This window comes from Arachis duranensis, chromosome 4 (genome assembly GCF_000817695.3).
Source record: "Arachis duranensis cultivar V14167 chromosome 4, aradu.V14167.gnm2.J7QH, whole genome shotgun sequence".
Lineage (NCBI taxonomy): Eukaryota > Viridiplantae > Streptophyta > Magnoliopsida > Fabales > Fabaceae > Arachis > Arachis duranensis.
The window spans coordinates 117987619-118006667 of NC_029775.3; the positions used below are offsets into that span (position 1 = coordinate 117987619).

General features: G+C 29.2%; 1 protein-coding gene across 1 annotated transcript; it reads right to left on the reverse strand.

Annotated features, from left to right (window-relative positions):
* Positions 1-5599: 5599 nt before the first annotated feature.
* Positions 5600-7299, reverse strand: LOC107486240 (MYB-like transcription factor EOBII). The gene is made up of 3 exons (XM_016106794.3): positions 7182-7299; positions 6472-6601; positions 5600-6098 (listed from the first exon to the last, which is right to left on the reverse strand). The coding sequence occupies exons 1-3, from the start codon at positions 7297-7299 to the stop codon at positions 5600-5602; spliced, it is 747 nt and encodes a 248-aa protein (XP_015962280.3).
* Positions 7300-19049: the final 11750 nt, after the last annotated feature.

Genomic DNA, 19049 nt, shown 5'->3' on the forward strand with positions numbered 1-19049 from the left:
AAAGCAGTCTTGTGTCTTATGTCTGTATCCTCGGTGGTTGTCACAGTAGAGGGTTTTGTTGCCGCCTGTTCTCTCCTTGAGTTGTCGGGCCTTCGAGAGGATATCTCGGTCTGTTATTTGGTGGTATATCTCGGTGATCGAGGCTGTTAGGGGTGTGTAGTTGGAGAACTTTCCAATTCTGGGAGGTCGGTTTGTGCTTGTCAGTTTAGGATGTTCCTTCTGGTTTTCCCTCGGTGGGGGATTATGTCGAGGTGTCGAGTTGCCGTGCTGTGTGTTGCCGTACTGCCGTTTATTGGTGGCTGCGACTTGGCTTACCTCTTCGTCGTTTATGTATTCCTTAGAGACTCCCTGAATCTCGTGCATGGTCCACACTGGCCTGGTGGTGAGATGTTTCCTGAAGTCTTCATTCATGAGTCCGTTAGTTAGGCAAAGGCTTGCGACTGAGTCCGTGAGTCCGTCAACCGTCAAGCATTCGTCAAGGTATTTTCTCGTAGACTCATCCTGTCTCTGAGTAACTCCCAACAAGCTTATGGGGTGCTTGGCTTTTGTGATTCTGGTGGTGAATTGGGCCATGAATTTTTGCGAGATATCGTGGAAGCCAGTTATGGAACCGTTGAAAAGGGCGTTAAACCATTTAATCGCGGGCCCGGCTAGGGTTACTAGGAAGACCCTGCATCGAACCGCGTCAGCGGCCCCTTCAAGGTTCATCCTGGCCTCGAAGGCCGTTAGGTGTTCTTGGGGATCCTTGGTTCCGTCATACTTCATATCGGTGGGTTTGTCAAAACCCTTGGGAGTTTTTCTCTCAGGATTCTCTCAGTAAAGGGAGTAGCTCCCATGATTACATGGTCGTTTCTTGTGCGTTTGGCTTCTCGATGTCGTCGGTCGTCGTCCGTGTCGTGTCAATGACTCGGATCGCGAGAGACGCTGCTGTCGTGCCTCTTACCGTGTCGCTGTTTGGGCGACTTGTCGTGTGTTCTGCCGCTTGCGCCGTGCTGGTGTCCTCGGTTGCGGGAGGCGCTGCGATCGTTTCTCCTGCCGTGTCGTTGTTCAGGTGACCTGTCGTGTCTGGTTTCATGGCGAGATCTTGATTGGGAAGTCGTGTGGCTTCCGCTTTCGACATGGTTTTTTTCCTTAGTTGGAACTCGTCCTTCGAGTTCTTGTACCCGGAGACAGAGATCTTGAATTATCTGGACTGCCTTTTCTCCCAGATTTTCGGCGACCGGTACTTTGGGGCCATTTTCCTTGTTTTGCGTTGGGGTAGTCTGGCGAATAGTGCTTGCTATCCTTGCATGAGGTGTAGCCTCTTAGTGATCGGGAGTTAGGTTCCTCGTTCGGGAGTTATCGTGGTGGCTTGGAGATTGTTCCTCGAAGACGTCCGCCATTCCGTCACGGTGTTTCAAGTCGAAGAAAAATTGTTCCTTTGGGATTTCGCCGTTGGAGTAGGGCGAATGTGTGTTATCGCTAAAAAAGGTGATGCAAGTTAAGGAAACATTATTCCCTTTTGCTCTCAGTTACAAACAAGAAATCAAGTGAGTGAGTTTGAGGATTGTTCTTCTGGGTTATCCGCCATGCCGTCACAACGCTGCAAGTTCCCTCATATCCCCTCTATTGTGACTACCACCGAGGATACGGACATAAGACACAAGACTGCTTTGACTTAAAAGATGCTCTCGAACAAGCTATACGAGACGGAAAGCTCCCCGAGTTCGCCAAAATCATCTGGGAATCGAAGCGCGCAGAAAGAGACAGGTCACCAGAGAGAGAAGGACGCAACCCGTGGACGCAAAGACAAACCCCCAGGAAAAGCCTAGAGACAGACCCAACCATAATCGTTAACGTCATCACAGGCAAGGACACCCCGGAAAAATCGAAGTCAGCACTCAAGAAGGATCTCAAGATCTTGGCAGTCCGGAACCAATCCCCACAGATGGCGCAGATGTACAAGATGTCTTTTGTACGGGTTGAGAAATGGATCGGAAACTTGCGGGTCGAGACGGATGTCGGATTATCTGACTGGAGCGATGGGGGGAGGTACCTGCAAAGACACTCCGACGCTCAAGTCAGAATGGATCTAAGAGGTATAAGATATGAGGAATGAATGAATACCTGGAGGGACCTGAGTCCTCTATTTATAGGTGATGGTGAATATCTTATCTTATCTTATTTGGCTAAGATAAGGGAGACGTTTAAATTATCTTATCTTATCTTATCTTATCTTATCTTATTTGGTTAAGATAAGGGAAATGTTTAGCTCACTTGGTTAGGAGCTCTAGTGGGTCGATTTTGGACCTTCTAGAAGAGTGAAGCGGGTCGGATCCGAGTAACCAAACTCGGGGACCGTTCCGAGTGTAAAATCCGTAAACCAGATCCGTAACAATTGAATAAGTACTTAGAGCATAAAACTTAACTACAACTTAAACTTATATATAATATAAGTATGATCTAATAATAATAATCTTTTAATTTTGTTATAATATTATATTAGAAATTAAGTAGACTTAATTCATATAAAAGTTAGATTGAAGAGTAATAAAAATTGTCATACACTTTTTATATAAACTTTAACTAAAATGAATGTTTCTTCCATGAAAGTTTGAATTAGTCGGAAAATGACATAATTTTAATCAATTAAGATTATTTAGAAAAAAAAACTTGAAGAGATTAGATGAGTAGAAAAAACAGTTTTTCCTTTAATCAATTGTTGAGAATTAAATTCTCATCATCTTAGATATAAAAAAAATTACAAATGGTGTAAAAAAAAAAAAAATGAAGGTCTATAGAGATATAGTAATAAAGATGGTCTAAGTAAATAGACTAACTAATAAGGCGAATCATATAATTTTTTGATCAATCCAAATCATATAAACAGCTGGTTGCAAGAAGAAGCAACTTTGGTCGTATATAAAATTAAAAATCACTATTAAATGATTTCTTTGCCTCCAACAATTTATGTTGTATATATCATAATTCACAAGACATCAGGTCAAACTAGGATGCAGTCCTGGCGTCAGCAATGCATGAAAGCAACTTCCAACAAGTCTATTCATTTTTTAAATCTAATTAAAGATTATTAATTAAGTGTTTAGACTTTAAAGTCATAATAAAATGTATAAAAAGTATACTGAAATTAAATGAAATGAAAAAAATTAGGCTCAAATTTAGAATACAGAATACACACAAAATTACTAGAAAACATTTTTTTCTTCTATTTCATTTATGTTAAGAGTAATAAAAAGTATATTACTAATAATTTTGAGTGTACATTTTGTATTAACTTCAAAAATTTCTTAGTATGTTATGAACGGAGTTAATATTTAATTTGGCATCTGAACTTGCACGCGAGTAGAGGTGGTAAATGGAACCGAAATACATCGGGTCGGTCCGCATAATTCGCCAAAAAAAGTGGACTGAAATTTTAAAACTTAAAAAATTTTCTTAACCCGCGCCGCTTAATCAGTGGATTTTGGCGAGCTTCGGCGGCAGGACAGATTTCCCCACCAGGTCAGACGTTTTTTTTTTTCAGGATTTTTTTTTTATAAATTTCTAAGATATTATTTATCTACAAGAGGATGAAGATGATAATTGAAGATGTTTTAAGTCATATTTTAGATTATATTTTTATTTAACTGATTATAAACTTGAAGATATTTAATTATATGTTTTGGACACTATTTATTTTGTTTTGGACAATGTTAGTTTTATTATTTTGTTTCAAAAAACTTGGTTAATAATTGTATTTATTACATATTTATAATTATAAAGACTTTAATGTTTGTGAATTTAGAAATTATAATTTTTTTATATCTTTAAAAATTATAAATTTATTAAAATGGTTGTGAAATTATATATATTGTTTAATATTTAATGGTTTATAAAAAAAAGATTTGGCAGGTTTGGCCCGCCAGACCACCCACGCGAATTTCAATTTAATTTTTTAAGTTTTAATTGTCTCTATTTAATTTCCAAACTTTGTGAATGTTACTCATGTTAATTTCTGGAATAATTTTTGACGCACAGGTATTAATAGAATGTTAATGTGGACAGTCAGACGTCACGTTAGACTCTGTAAAATGACGTCTTTTTTGTTTTTGCACTCAAATAGTCCAAAAATAACCTCATAAGTAAGTGGTGTTTATTGGAACTTTTTCTCCCAAAATAAGTGATTCGGCATCGTTTTTAGACTATTTGAATGGCAAAATCAAATGATGTCATTTTACAAATTTTAGTGTAATATATAGAATTCTAACTATTTATATCAGCGCTTTAATAATATTTGTGAGTCAAAATTATCTCAAAAATTAATATGAATTATATTTGTAAAATTTTAAGACTAAATAAAAATAATTAAAATTTTAAAAACTAAGTTAAAATTCATATATAAGTTTAGGACCTAATTGAGAATTAACTCCTGTGAATATTGGTGTATGTGAAGAAATAGTATAATAGATTTTAAAGGAGTAATTGAGTAATCTTGAGGTTCCTTAAATTTGTTGCATTGTTGGATCATATATATACCAAGCAAATCTTATAAAACAAAGGGAGATTATTATCTCTAAACTTAGCTTGTAAACAGACAAATGATTAAATTGTTATCAACGAAAGAGTAAACATTAGAATTTATAACATGGCTAATTCTTTTTATCTTTTATTTTTCAAAGACAAGTATTTATTGATGTAAACAATAAAATTGGAATATAGAAAAGTATTGAAAAACAATTTTTCTACAAGTTAACATAAGCCAATTATATTTTGTATCTTTTAAAAAATAAAATTTAAATAATTATTAATTAATGACAATTAATTAGTATAGATTATAATTCAAAAATTGTTAACTTATTTTTTACTAGATCTCTCTTGATTCCGTAGCGGAATTGTTATAATATTAGTACGATTATTTTGGTCAACAATAATAATCGTAGCACAAAAATAGAGTTTCCTAACGATAAAAAAGAACTCCTTGATTTGATAGATTTATTGATATTCAGCCACAAGTTAGTTATGACAGCTGGCATTAAGTTAGTTATCAGTTGTTATTAAGTTAGTAGAGGACAATACATACATAGGTGCAGTTAAGACAGTTACTTAGAGGCCACGTCACAAGTTTGTTAATTCTCTTTGCTAAGTCTGGTGTGATAACAGAATCAATAAGAAGGGAATGCAATACAATTATACAAACACACAATTCAGATTTCTTTCAAAGTTCTTCTTTCTCACTAACTCTATTACTATTATATAAGCTGGTATTAATTAAGAGTTAATCAAGACATGATATACAAGAAGATATTTTGGTCACTGCATTAACAAATTTGCACATCATATAGTTTATATGAAGTAGCTGCAATATAATAGCAAAAGATACATACATATGTTACATATATATATAGATGCGTTTTTTCTAACAGTTCTTTTTTTACAAATATAATATATTTATTTAGCTTCAATTACGTTAAAATTAATGTATACACCTAATTTTATTATATGACTGACTGAATATAATGTGTATGTTTAAAGTTTACCTTATGTATGCAGCAATTTATTATTGACCAATAATAAACTTTTAAAGAAATTTTAGATATGCGACGAAGTAGTTCTTGATCTGTCAAACTAAAAAAGTATTGTGAAAAACATCACCAAAGGTAGCTTGGTTTGGGAGCACATATTTGGTGAGGTTGTTAACATGTTCTTCAAAGCCCTGTGGTACATCAAAGTCCCATAAACTAAACCACAAGGCATGATAATCTGCTGTTGTAGTGTCTGGCCATGAAGGTGATGACAAATAATCTTGGTGCATCAAAGGGAAGCTTTGTTGCTGCTCTAACATTGTTGGATTATTATTATTAGGGTAAATAAACCCCATATTATTGTGTTGATCATTGTAGTAGTTTTCTTTTGTCTCATCATCATAGGATTTGGTATTTTCATTATTATTACTTTTGTTGGTGTCCTCCATTATTACTTGCTCTTTTGTGACCTTTGATCTTCTCTCTTTTAGCTTCTTGTTATGCTTGGAATCCTCTTTCTTTTTGAAGTGGGTTCTCCAATAGTTCTTGATCTCATTATCAGTTCTACCTGGCAAGTACCTTGCTATTGTTGACCACCTATACAAAAAATAGAAGTGAGATAATAATTATTACATCAATAATTTAATTCATAAAAGTGAGTCCGTTTGATATATAAATGATTGCTAGAGAATGGATACATCTATGATTACACATAAATATGATTTTAATTTTGATACACTAATAGTGTAAACGTTTTATACAATTATGCAATTACATCCGTTCTTTTAGATGATCATTCATATAGTCAATATAAAAAATAATTATTTTTACTGATGTAACGTTATATAATTAGATACACGTGTAAAATTATTTTATATTGATAATGCATCAAAATTAAATTCACATGAATATATGCATAAAATAAAAGTAAAAGTATAGTGAGTAAGTAGTGTGTGACGAATTTCATTACTTGTTTCCCAAAATAGCATGCAATTCAAATATTATTCCTTCTTCCAGTGGTGTTAATTGACCCTTCTTGAGACCAGGCCTCAAATAATTCACCCATCTCAACCTGCAACTTTTGCCACTCCTATTTAAACCTAAATAATTCAATTTGAAAAATGAATCAATATATAAAGGAAAATAGAAATATAGGAAAATAAAAGATAATTGACTATTGTCTTTTCAATAATCAATATGAACTAAACCAATAATTGAAATTCACTTATCATTCTAAGTAATTTTTTTCACCAACATATTTCTTAGAGTGAAAATTCACATGCAATTATTTTTATGTGAAGTTGATAGTTAAAAATTATTAAATAATAATTTAATCAAACTTGTTAAATAAATTTTAAATTAAAATTTCACGTAAAAATAATTGCATGGGAGTTTTCACCAATTCTTAGAAAAATGTTTTTAATAGTGGTAAATAAAATTATTTTTTTTATTTAACATAAAGTTAAAGAGAAACTCGACAAAACATCTTATATGTAGTGGTAAATAAAATTTTTTTTTTTACCCTTTCTCTCTATAGTTTCATTAAACATGTCTATTTTTTCATGTATTTTTTATGCGTGCAGCATAGGGTGTGATTTGATCTTAGGAAGAAAAAAAAAGTTTGTATTATAATTTGAGAATCAAAATCAAAACATATACTAGTTTAACTTAATTAATTACCTGTGAACTTGGCCACAGAACTCCACCTACCCTCCCCATGCAAGGTGACATATTCAGTGAGCAACTTGTCCTCTTCATGAGTCCATGGCCCTTTCTTCCACCCTCTCTCTGAACCCATTATCATAACCACCATGATATTTTTTTTTTCACTTTCACTACTATATCTTACTTTTTAATTTGTCTATGATTTCTATGACAAATCATGCTCAATCTCTTGCTCTCAATATATACCATCTTCTTATGGGCCTTTTTAACAATTATTTAATTTAATAATAATAGGCATTCAGAATGAGAACTTTGAATCAAATTTTTCTTTGTTGTGATGTCATATGTTTCCTCATTCTTCTCTCTAGTTTCCCTTTCGAGCCCACAAGAGATAAATCTTAATATTGGTGCTTCACAGCTTCATTATCTTCTCCAATGAACATGGAGCAAGTGGATCAAACAACTCTTGTGTCTAAGTACGGAATTTTGTAATTAATTATTAAGTACAAATATTCACGCGCAGATAAAGGAAGCATAAATATTTTATAAAAAAAATATAAAGTTACCGAATCAATTTTTCATCCAATATCAATTCATTTTTTAAAAATTATTTTATTTATCTTAAATTATAAATTTTATATCTTAAATTATAATCTCTACAAAAATTTGACTAAATAAAAACTAGTTTCTTACACTTTTTTTTATAAAATCATTTTATTTTGTAAGTTAAATTAAAAGAAATAATATTTGCATCACTTTTTTGTTTATTTTTCTTTTATTATATAAAATACATTTTTTTTATCTTCTTTCATTTTTTATTAATTATTTTTAATATCAGAAATAAAAAATGTAGAAAAGAAATATACACGTAAAAATATTGCATATAACATTCTTCTTAAATTAATACACATTTCTATTATTAAATTACAAGCTAATTTTATCTAAAATAAATTTCAGAGACCAGCACTTTTATTAAAATTTAGATAATATTTAACTATAAAAAAGTATATAATTTTATATTATTAAAAATATTAATGATGGCTACAAAATATACAGATTTCTAGAGATGAAGAATATATAACAATAAGTAAATAACTCATTTTGTATCTCACACCATAATCTTAAGCCAAGGGAAAAAAAAATGGAGTTGGCTGTTGCTGTCCCCTTGAAAATGGCTTTGGAAGGTGGAAGCAATGGTTATGGCACAGGTGTATGATTAAATTAAATTAATCCTTAATTCCACGATTTAGATTGCATAAAGATCAGATGAATTAATGAAATGTATTATCAAAGCATGAATGATTTATGTAATTTTTATTCATCCTTGTTTTCTGTCAACCGTACGTGGGTCGTGTGCTTTAAAATTGTTCAGTGAAACTAACCATTAAATTTGAGCATAGGATTCCAATTAAGGAATAATGGGGAACAAAACTTTGTGAAGGGTTAGTCACTAAGTTAACACGTGGCCTTCCTACTGTAATTAGTAGCATATAGTTTATAATTAATTTGGTATATCTTATTAGGACAAAATTCAAATGCTTGACCCATATGATTTTGCATAAAAGCTTTACCATTCTATTTGTTGTCTTCTTATGTTTTACAACCTGTTGAACTTTTTTCTTTTAAAAAAAATTATTAAAAAATATCTCAATAAAATTTATTTTTTTATTCTTTTAAATATATTACTCTTAAAATAATATTAAATATTTTTAAATAATAAAAATAAAATAATATAATATATATAATAATTATTAGTTAAAATAAAATATAAAAAAATTATTTATTTATTTATTTATTTTTTTGGATCCGTAGATATGCGAATATCTACATAAAATTCGTAATTCAATCTGATAATATTGTAGATCGGATCAGATCCGATCAAATAATCTTACGAATAGATCAATATCTATAATTTTTATATCAGATTCAGATAAATAACTTAAATATGTAGATCAAATCCGATATATGAATACCCTAAATATAGAGTGAGAAAAGAAAATAATGAATAACTTTATGTGTGTAATTCGCTTTTGAAGATATAGACAATGGCAAGTAATATATAATATTATGGCATATTGGTGTACGTGTCAGGCAAAGATAAGATCAAAATCCTTTTTCCCAAATCTAATAGTAATGACTAATGATGCATAATCAACGACAATTGACTTCAAATATTTGTTCTCCACACAAAATGTTTGGCGCAGTTTATTGAGAAACTTTTTTAGTTGTGGAAGAAGAATATGCTGATCTTTCCAACTAAGTCCATATACAGCGTAAAGTATGTAAGATTTGATTATATCTCCAAACATTACCTGGCTTATCTTCTAGACGTATCTACCCATATGTTAATTCCTGCCACAAATTAAAAATGCATGCCCCCCATTTTTTAATTATTCATCTTAATTATAAAAAATATATAATATATATAATTAAAATCAACAATTAAAATCTAAAATAATAATCTATTAGTATACATAATTTTTTTTTATACATACATAACAGAACTTATGTAACATCTAATAAGATTTGCTAGGCTTAAATGTATATGATGAAAAGGCATTACTTTTGTATATGATCGTTACAATAATTTCTTCTACCTGTCATCAAAACCTTAAATATAAACAAAAGCAACATTTGTAACAACATATACATAAGTTACTGAAGAATAACTCACAATAGTGTTTTAACTTTAATTTACTGATTGACTTAAGTAAATGTTAGAGATCGAACATAAATTTCGTACTGTGTATAATAATAAGCGAGAGAAAAGATAGAATATTATAAAAATATAATAGATCATGCGTTTATTTTACTAATTCATTTGTGTAGGTTACACAAATTAAAATTCTTCCAAAGAATATATGTATATTATGAGTTATAATTTTATTAGGTCTATTTGAAAAGGATTGGTATTACAAAAAATTGAGTTATTCATCTGATAATTTGTATTAGTTGGTGGGGTTAATATTAAACTGAACCAGAGATGGATCCAGAAATTTTAACATGGATGGACCAAAATATAACAATATCAATAATACATTATAAAATTATAAAATACAAATAATTTATAGCATGTTTAGTTAAAAATTATTACATATCTTATTAATTAAAATTTCTTTTAAAAAATATTAATAAAAAATAATATATATAAAACTATTAAATTACCTAATATTTTTTTTATTTTTTAAACATATATATCATATATAAGTAAAGTTTTTTAAAATTTTGGGAGACAAAGTTATTGATCATAAGAATAAGATTTGTGACTTATGTAAAAAAGAAAATGAGAATAATTTTCACTTCACGTAACAATTATGGTATGGTTGATTATATACTTATAATAAATTATGGACTATTTCAAAAACAATTAAACAACACTTTAAAAGGTGAGCAGAAACTTATAAAAAAAGACTAACGGCCGATTAGGGATGTTAATGGGGCGGGGCGGGGGCGGGGGATGCCTCCCTGCTCCCGGTCTCCGCCCCCATAATTAATCCCTATCCCCACTCCGATCCCTGTCGTGGGGGGATAATTGTCCCCATCCCCATTTTCCGCATTCCCCGTATTTTCTGCGGGACCCCATTCTCCATCCTCTTATGTTTAACATTCATATGAAAATTATAATAAAAAATATCAAAAAAATAAAAAACAAACTAGAAAATACTATTACAAACACACAAACATATCTATCTTATCTAAGATTATAAGTCCACAAATACAACATAGTAAATTATAGTCCATAAAATAAAATCTTAAAATACAATTTCCATTCTTAAAAAAACAATAAGATATAGTCTTTAACATCAAGTGAAAACTGGAGAGAGTTGGGGCTGTGGGAGAGAACAACGTATGGTGCTGTGGGAGTTTTGGAGTTTGAACAAAGTGGAGATGGAAGAGAGTTGGGACTGAAAATAGAGAGTAGATGGTGCAGCAAATAAAACAGTGAGTAGGAAAGACTGAATAATAGGGTTAGGGTTTTTTAATTGGTGAAATTACTAAAAAATACTTATGTTAGAAATAAAGTAAGGTTATTTAAGAAATTTCAAACATTCGAAAAATTATCGAAGATGGGACGGGAATCTCCGCTCGGGTCTCCGCGCCTGTCTCAAAAAAATTTTACTCTCCTATCTCTATCCTCACGGAAAAAATTTCCTATCATCGGAGTCCTATTTAAGACGGTATCCGCAGAAATCCGTCTTTTGAGAATTTTTGACACCCCTAACCCCGACGAGAGAAAAGATTGTTAATTTTATTGACCCACATGCATCATGACCTATTGACCTTTAGTCTAAACTTAACCTAGTTTAATGGTAAGAAATAAATAAACTGATGTCCAATATTAAAGTTAGTTAGTGGACGTAAAGGTATATATTGTGGCTGTGGTCAATAGATTTTAGTTTGAAATTTTGTAATTGAGTTAGTTGTTACATTGCATTTGCATTAAAAGTATTTAATTAAGTTATTGTCAATATTTTTTTAAAAAGTATAAAATATTATTGAAACATTTGCTTTGTATTAATAAATTTAAAATATTCTAAAAGTAAGTATAAGAAGATTATTACATAATTATTAAGTTCTTTCCTTTCTTTTCACTTTTGTGTATTCTCTTTTTGGTCTGATTTGGGTAGAGTTTTTTATTTGATTTTGGTAGTTTTTATTATGAAGCCCAAAACAAATTGGGTAAGAAAAGCCCAACCATATATACCATCCGGCCCACAATTTATGCATACCAAAAATTTGCCCTGACAATCAATTCCTTGACCCAAAAAAAAATTCAAAGGTTTTCCACCATACCAATCACACCAACCTATGATTAATTATAAATTAATCGGTAATACTATATGACCAAGTCATTTTAGTAATTAATAAGTTCAATTAAGTTAGTCTAATAGTTTATTGATACAATAAATATCAATTAAAAAAAAGTGACGCATAAGATGAAAAAAAAGAATTAATTAAACTTGTTTATAAAAATAATTTGTTCGCTTGGTATTTCTTTAAATTTAAACACTGGTTGTTTGCCAGGTTTAATTAATGTTGTTTATAAGTTAATTATTTTCCAACAAATCATTGATGCTTGTCTGTCTTATCATATCATTGCACCTTGTAGCAAAATTAAAAGCTATTTTGAAAGAGAAACATGATAACCAGTCTTAATTAGCAGGAACAAAGTAAAGTTAAATAGACGGGAATTTAAAAAAAAAAAAAGTGTAAATAGATTTATCATATAATTAGTATAAGTGTACAACACTGTCACAAGCATGTGCATGATGCATCTAAGGAAAAAATAATGGTTCTTAGACGGATGCCGATTTTGGATGTGTGAAGCATGAAGAATATTTAGGGTTTAAAGGTCATTGTTGACCTTACAAATTAATAAGGTGTTCCCTCTTGTATCTTGTTTGCTAGTTGTATGTATATATATGGGAACTATTTAATTATCAAGCAACGACAGTCTTTTTACTACATTTTTTTTTAATTAGGATTTGACATTTGAAGTCTAAAAAATTGATAGGATTAGGCAAATCAACTTTTTTTTTCGATTTTTTATTAAGGTGAAACTCAAGTGCAGTCAATTTCACATAAAGTTGATAACCGAAAATCGTTAAAATAAAAATTTAGTTAAATCAATCAAATCATTTAACCGATTTTATATCCATAGCTTTTAAAACTATAGTGATCCAGGTTTATGTCATTTTAAGTTCATATAATAATTTACTTTTAGAAGTTTAAGTAATAACTCTTAGTACAATAAATAAATAAAGCTATGCAAACAAGTTTTCTTAAGGCATTGGTTAAAGTTATCAGAAATTATTTTAGTTATGGAGAAAAGAATGATGTTTTGTTTAAATATGAATTTTTGGGATATTTTACAGAATTGTGGGGTATCAAAAAAGTAATCCAATACATTATCTGCGTGTTGAATGGATGTGCGCCACGTGGCAACACGTTACCTGTGTGTTGCTGTGATTGTGCTACATATTCAACACGTTAGTTCTGTGTTGACTCAGTACGTTACTTACCTGTAACGTCCACTACCTGTATATACACCAAAAACCTCTATTTTCAGATAAAGCATATCTCTAAAATCCATATTAAACTTTTTTAACCTAAAGTTATCACTAGTAAAAAATTTAATTTTTTTGAGCTATTAAATTTTTTCTATTAAACACCTTGACTAGTTTATGAAAAAAAAAAATAGTTCTTGCTTGAACCAAAATTTTATGAAGATGTATGCAATGGGAAAAGTAGTCTCTAGCACTTTTGGAAAGATTTGAAGGATATATAGTCAAAATCATGCACATGGCCTTTGGGTATGTGTGGATTATTGGCTTATAATGGAATCCTAGTATAATGTATATATGTCATTGCATTTAATTTGCTAAAATCATTGATTGATATATAAATATAGCATGTTGAATTAAATTGAGAGCAAATGCTTTAACAAATATATATTCATTAGTGATCAATTTAGAAATTAAATGGTTTAACTTGAAGTGAACACACAAGCACACATATACTACAACCTTTTAACTTATTTCCATCATGCAAGAGAGTGACAAGCTAATAAGCTAGCCATGTGCTTAATTGGAAGATGTTCCAATGCTTTTGGAAACAACCAACATGACTAGTATAGAAAAAACATAAACTTATTTAGAAAAGCAACACATATAAATATAGAAACAACAAAACTATATAATTTTATATAAAAATTATTAAATTTGTTTAAATTTTGAGCGAATTACATAGTTAAATAAAGTGAATTTTAAAATTACTCAAATAAAACCATTGAAAATTGGTTATGTTTCTTTTTTGTAATTAATAAATACTTTTTTTTACTAAAAATAAGGAGATTCGAACCCGTGACTTCTTGAATGAATATGAGAGACTATGTCATTTGAGTTATAACTTATTGACTTTTCAACAGCTACTTGTTGCCTTGTTGGTAAGGTTTATGAAGTTTCTGTGATGCTATAATATAAATTGCAAAAAATTACAAAAGTTTATATTATATTTTAGTTTGTACACAATCTGTGATATTCTAGAATAATTTGTTTAAATTTTAAAAAATTTACACCATGTAGCGATTTATATAAATTAGTTACAAGACTAAAATATAACTAATTTTTAAATATTGTATTTGGATTATTTTAAAATTTACTTTATTTAATTACGTAATTTGTTCTTAATTTTTTGTCACATCAAAGTTAAAGTAAAAAAACCTAAAACAACAATAGAAACATTCTTTTCCTATCTATATTTAAGTGGTTTTGTATATTTTTCTCTCTTTTTCTTTATGGAAATGGAATAGGACAGGGATAGATCGATAGTCAGAGATTAATGAGGTGTGAATGGACTATGGAGGTATCATTTCATCATCAGCAGTGTTACATAGTCAGAGAAAATCACCAATAATTAAATGAACAAAATTATTTTAAAATTATATTAATTAAGGCTTATTATTTCTTTGTCGATTCTACGTCGTCGTTTTTTCCTCCTGCAAGGCTTTTACATCCATCAATTGGTGCGCAGGCTGCGTCACCTGGCACTGTACATATAGACCAATAGTAGCTCGACACGTTTCTGCTGTGACACTTCTTTCCTATTATTGCACCCTCAAGACCATTGGAAATTGATGAACATCTGAATTGAAATGTTGTCATCAGATGATGCCACTTTTTTATCAGAAAAAAAATTATTAAAAGACTAAATTTTAATTACAGTTACTATTTTAACTTAAAGTATTCTTAATGAGTGTTTCAAAATATAAGAATATAATTTTAATGTAATACAATAGTTTTATATGTATATCAATTTAGATAATATTATATCAATACAAATAATTATAAAAAAATAATATAATTATACAATTATATATAAAATAGTTTATAATATCAGTACATTAACATTACACTTTTTTTTATATTCGAGTAGTAATGATGCTTTTTTTAAATATGGACTAATGAGATGTTAATGTTATTTTCAGATGTGGAACCGTTAAATTAGAGAAATGAAAATAGGGTTATTCGATTTGTGATATGTACAGAAATCGAATTGTCTGATTTGTGAGAGGTATGGAAATTAGATCGAGAGATTTCTATTAAAAAAATTAAAAAATCTGAAATACAAAAATTAGACCCTTCCATTTATGTACTTTCTACACTTTTAAAAAACACAAAAAATTACAATATTAAAGTATACGGTTCTGCTACGTTACCAACAGCATATCTGCCAACTTCTGCCAACTCTTATTTATAATTGTGTTTTATGGAAGTGTGTTCATGGATGTGTCTAATAAAAATGTCTTTTTTATAACTGTGTTTAATAGAAGTGTTTTTATAGATATATTTTTTGGATGTGTCTCTTTATATATGTATTTAAAATATATTAATTATTAGACACATCTATGAACACACTTTCATGAAACACAAATATAAATAAGAGTTGGCAGAAGTTGGCAGATAATATGTTGGTAACCTATACTTTTCCTAAAGTATATCACTTCTTTTATTTCCATAAAAAAAAAGCATTAATATTAAACTCTTAGATCAAATCTTTATTCAGAATACTTATTATATTGCAAGACTAAAGAAAAGAAAAAATAAATAAATAGAAATACAGAATTAAGATAAATTTTTTGTTGGGGGTATTAACTAGAGGTAGTTATAACCCAAACCCTAAAATCCAAAATTACTTCTGATCTCCTTTCGTTTGACCTAACCGTACATGTTTTTGCAGCTACCCCAAGCAATCTATACTATTAGAGTATTAGTATCACTGTGGTTTGGGAAGAAGTACCCAAATTATTGGCATTTCTTCTTTTTATTATTTTTTTATTTTTAGAGATAGGGTATAGTTTTGGTATAATTAATGACGGCACCATAGCTACAAGAAATGGCAACTAGCTAGGTTGGTATGTATAGCATCCAAATTCCAAAATGTCTAAGTTTAAAAAGAAAATAATAGACTATGAGTTGGCATAATAATTCACTCAGTTTATATGGAAATGCAGCTTGGAAGTGATATTTTTCCTTTTCCAATATGATCTTGGTATTCAATTATTCACCATTCATGTTAGCAACACATGGGTTCTAATTAAGTTGAACAAAGATGGTTATTTAGCTGATGTCTGGTTGCCATTTCATTAATTACCACAAAATAGTGATCATCAAAATGGTGGTTAATATTTAAGAACATTTCTAATGGGCATCAATAATAGTTAGTTATTTATTAGCCTTTTTTTTTTCAAAATTACTAAAAAAATTTATTTCTATAAAAAAATTAATAAATTTTATTTATTCTTTTAAATATATTTATTCTTAAAATATTATTAAATTAACTTTTCTTAAATAACAAAATAAAATAATGAAACATATATAAATAATCATTATTAATTAAAGTAAAACATAAAATAATTATATTATTTATTTATAATTTAATGCAGATCTACAAATATGTGCGTCGGATTCGCATATACAGATGTGGGATTTTGATCCTCTAAATTTTGAATTTCACTTTCAAAGATAAAGTGTGATTTCTCACCATTTATTTTATAGGTGGGACTAACAGAAAATATGAAAAAGAAACCTTTCAAATATGAGAGATCACACTTTATCATCTAAAATAAAAAATTAAAATTTAGGAAATCTAAATTCATAAATGTGATATCTACTATTCAATCCAACTAGAGTGCAGATCAGATATAAATAATTATCATAAATTTACTGATATAATCTTATACATGAACACCCCTAATAATATTTACTTCCCTAATAATGTGGTATCATTATTCCTTTGTTTTACATAAAAGTAGTGTTTTCATCATTACCTATATATTGTTTCCATATCATGAGACAAACGCAATTACGCACTATATATCCTTTACCACGCTCAATTAAAAAAACTAATAAGGAATGATTAATTAGTACGTAGCTCAAAAATTAACAAGAGGATAAATTCCCAGGGTGTTCAAATTACAAACTCATACGTACTCACAAGAAGATAAATTGAGAATAATTGTAAGAATGTTCAAATAAATTAAAAGCTGATACATAGCTAGGTACACCTTTGTCGTGTTATATATTGATCAATAGCTGGTTACATCCAATTATATATATATATATATATAATGTACATTAAAACATATTCAGAAAATAAATAACATGATTGAAGGTATATAATTTAGTGCATAACTACTCTGCTCTACAAATAATTAGGTGCAATTTCCTAAATAATTTCCTTCAGCTAAGAAATTAATTCACTTCATCATAGCTTAGGCATAAAAGGTGATAGGTGCTAGAAATTGTTCTTTCAAACCAGTAGAATTATTATTGTATACACTTGAATTCTCCCTCTATTATTATTTCTCCAAAAGATTCCAACCTATATATATATTGTGAAGAAGTAATAATTCACCGTAAAATATCTTGCTAAACAATTTTCAAGCATCAACAGTCACAACAATTACATTTTTTTTAAGTTAAAAATTTAAATAAATTTAACATAAATTATTTTATTTACAGAAAATATACCTTTAAATTCGTTAAACACACATATGTAAATGCTTATATTAAATTCTATCAAAATAATTCTCATATCAATAATAAAATTCAAACTCAGGTCAGGTAATTTTCACACCAATTTAAGAGTAATAAGTATTTAATTCGATCTTGTATATTTTTCTTAAAAACCTGCCGAATTTTAACAAAAAAAAAAAATAGCCACAATTATTTACTTTTAAGATACAGATAGTTTTTAACCTAAATAATATTTCTTTTTATGAAAACAGGTTATTTGATCCTTCAAAACCATATCGTTTTGAGTGAAAATGATCTATATATCTAAAAAAAAAAAATTGTTTTATCATTTATTTTTGTTTAAAATTCTATCATCTATAATTTTTTTATTTTGTCCACCATATATTCCAGTCCAACATCTAATAACTCCCGATATTTATTTAAATAGATTAGTAAAATTTGTTTTAAAATTATTATAAATTTAAGTTCTATTTAAAATTTGTAGTGTAGTATATATGTACAAAATTGAATTCAAATTTTTAATATTTATTTAATGAAATACTAAATGAACCAAATTGGTTGCACTCTAAAATTTAAGAATGACTGAGTGAAAAAAAGTGACTGCAGTGCATTACATCACTACTGGAGCTGGAATCACTTCACTCACCGTTTTAATTTCCCACCATACAAATGACAGAATCACTAAAACATTGTTTTCTTTACTGATCTCGTTATTAACTTGCATGAAACAGAATTAATGCAACTATGTAATCCATTAATAAAGTGACACGTGTGTAGATCCATTTTAAGGTATGTGACGAAGTTTTGATACTCATGCCTCTATACAATACAAGAAGAAGAAGAAGAGAGAGAGTGGAAAATGACATGCCAAACGATACAACATAACACGTACCTCACCACGCGCCACAAACAACGGCAAACATGCTGGGGTGTTTTACACGCGCCATGTATGCGCTTGCTCAACATGTATCCTTACCAAAAATAGCTTAACATGAAAAAGCATGGGAAAAAGAACTTTGCATGAAAATAGAAAGTACCTATAACCCTAATAAGCCCCACCCAGTTATTATTTTTCTCTCTTTCAGATCGGAAATTAAAAAAAAACCTCACATATAGATATTTTTATATAAAATTAATTATAAAAATTTGATTGAATTATAATTATTAATTTTACATAAAAATAATTATCCATAAATTTTTACTAAAAAAATTTTATGATAAAAAAATAAAGAAATGATATTGTATCTATTTTGATTGAATAACAAAAACAGATAAAGCCAATAAATTATAATTCAAATGATATAATATCTCCATACTCATCTAGAAGTCGCAAATTCGAGTCTCC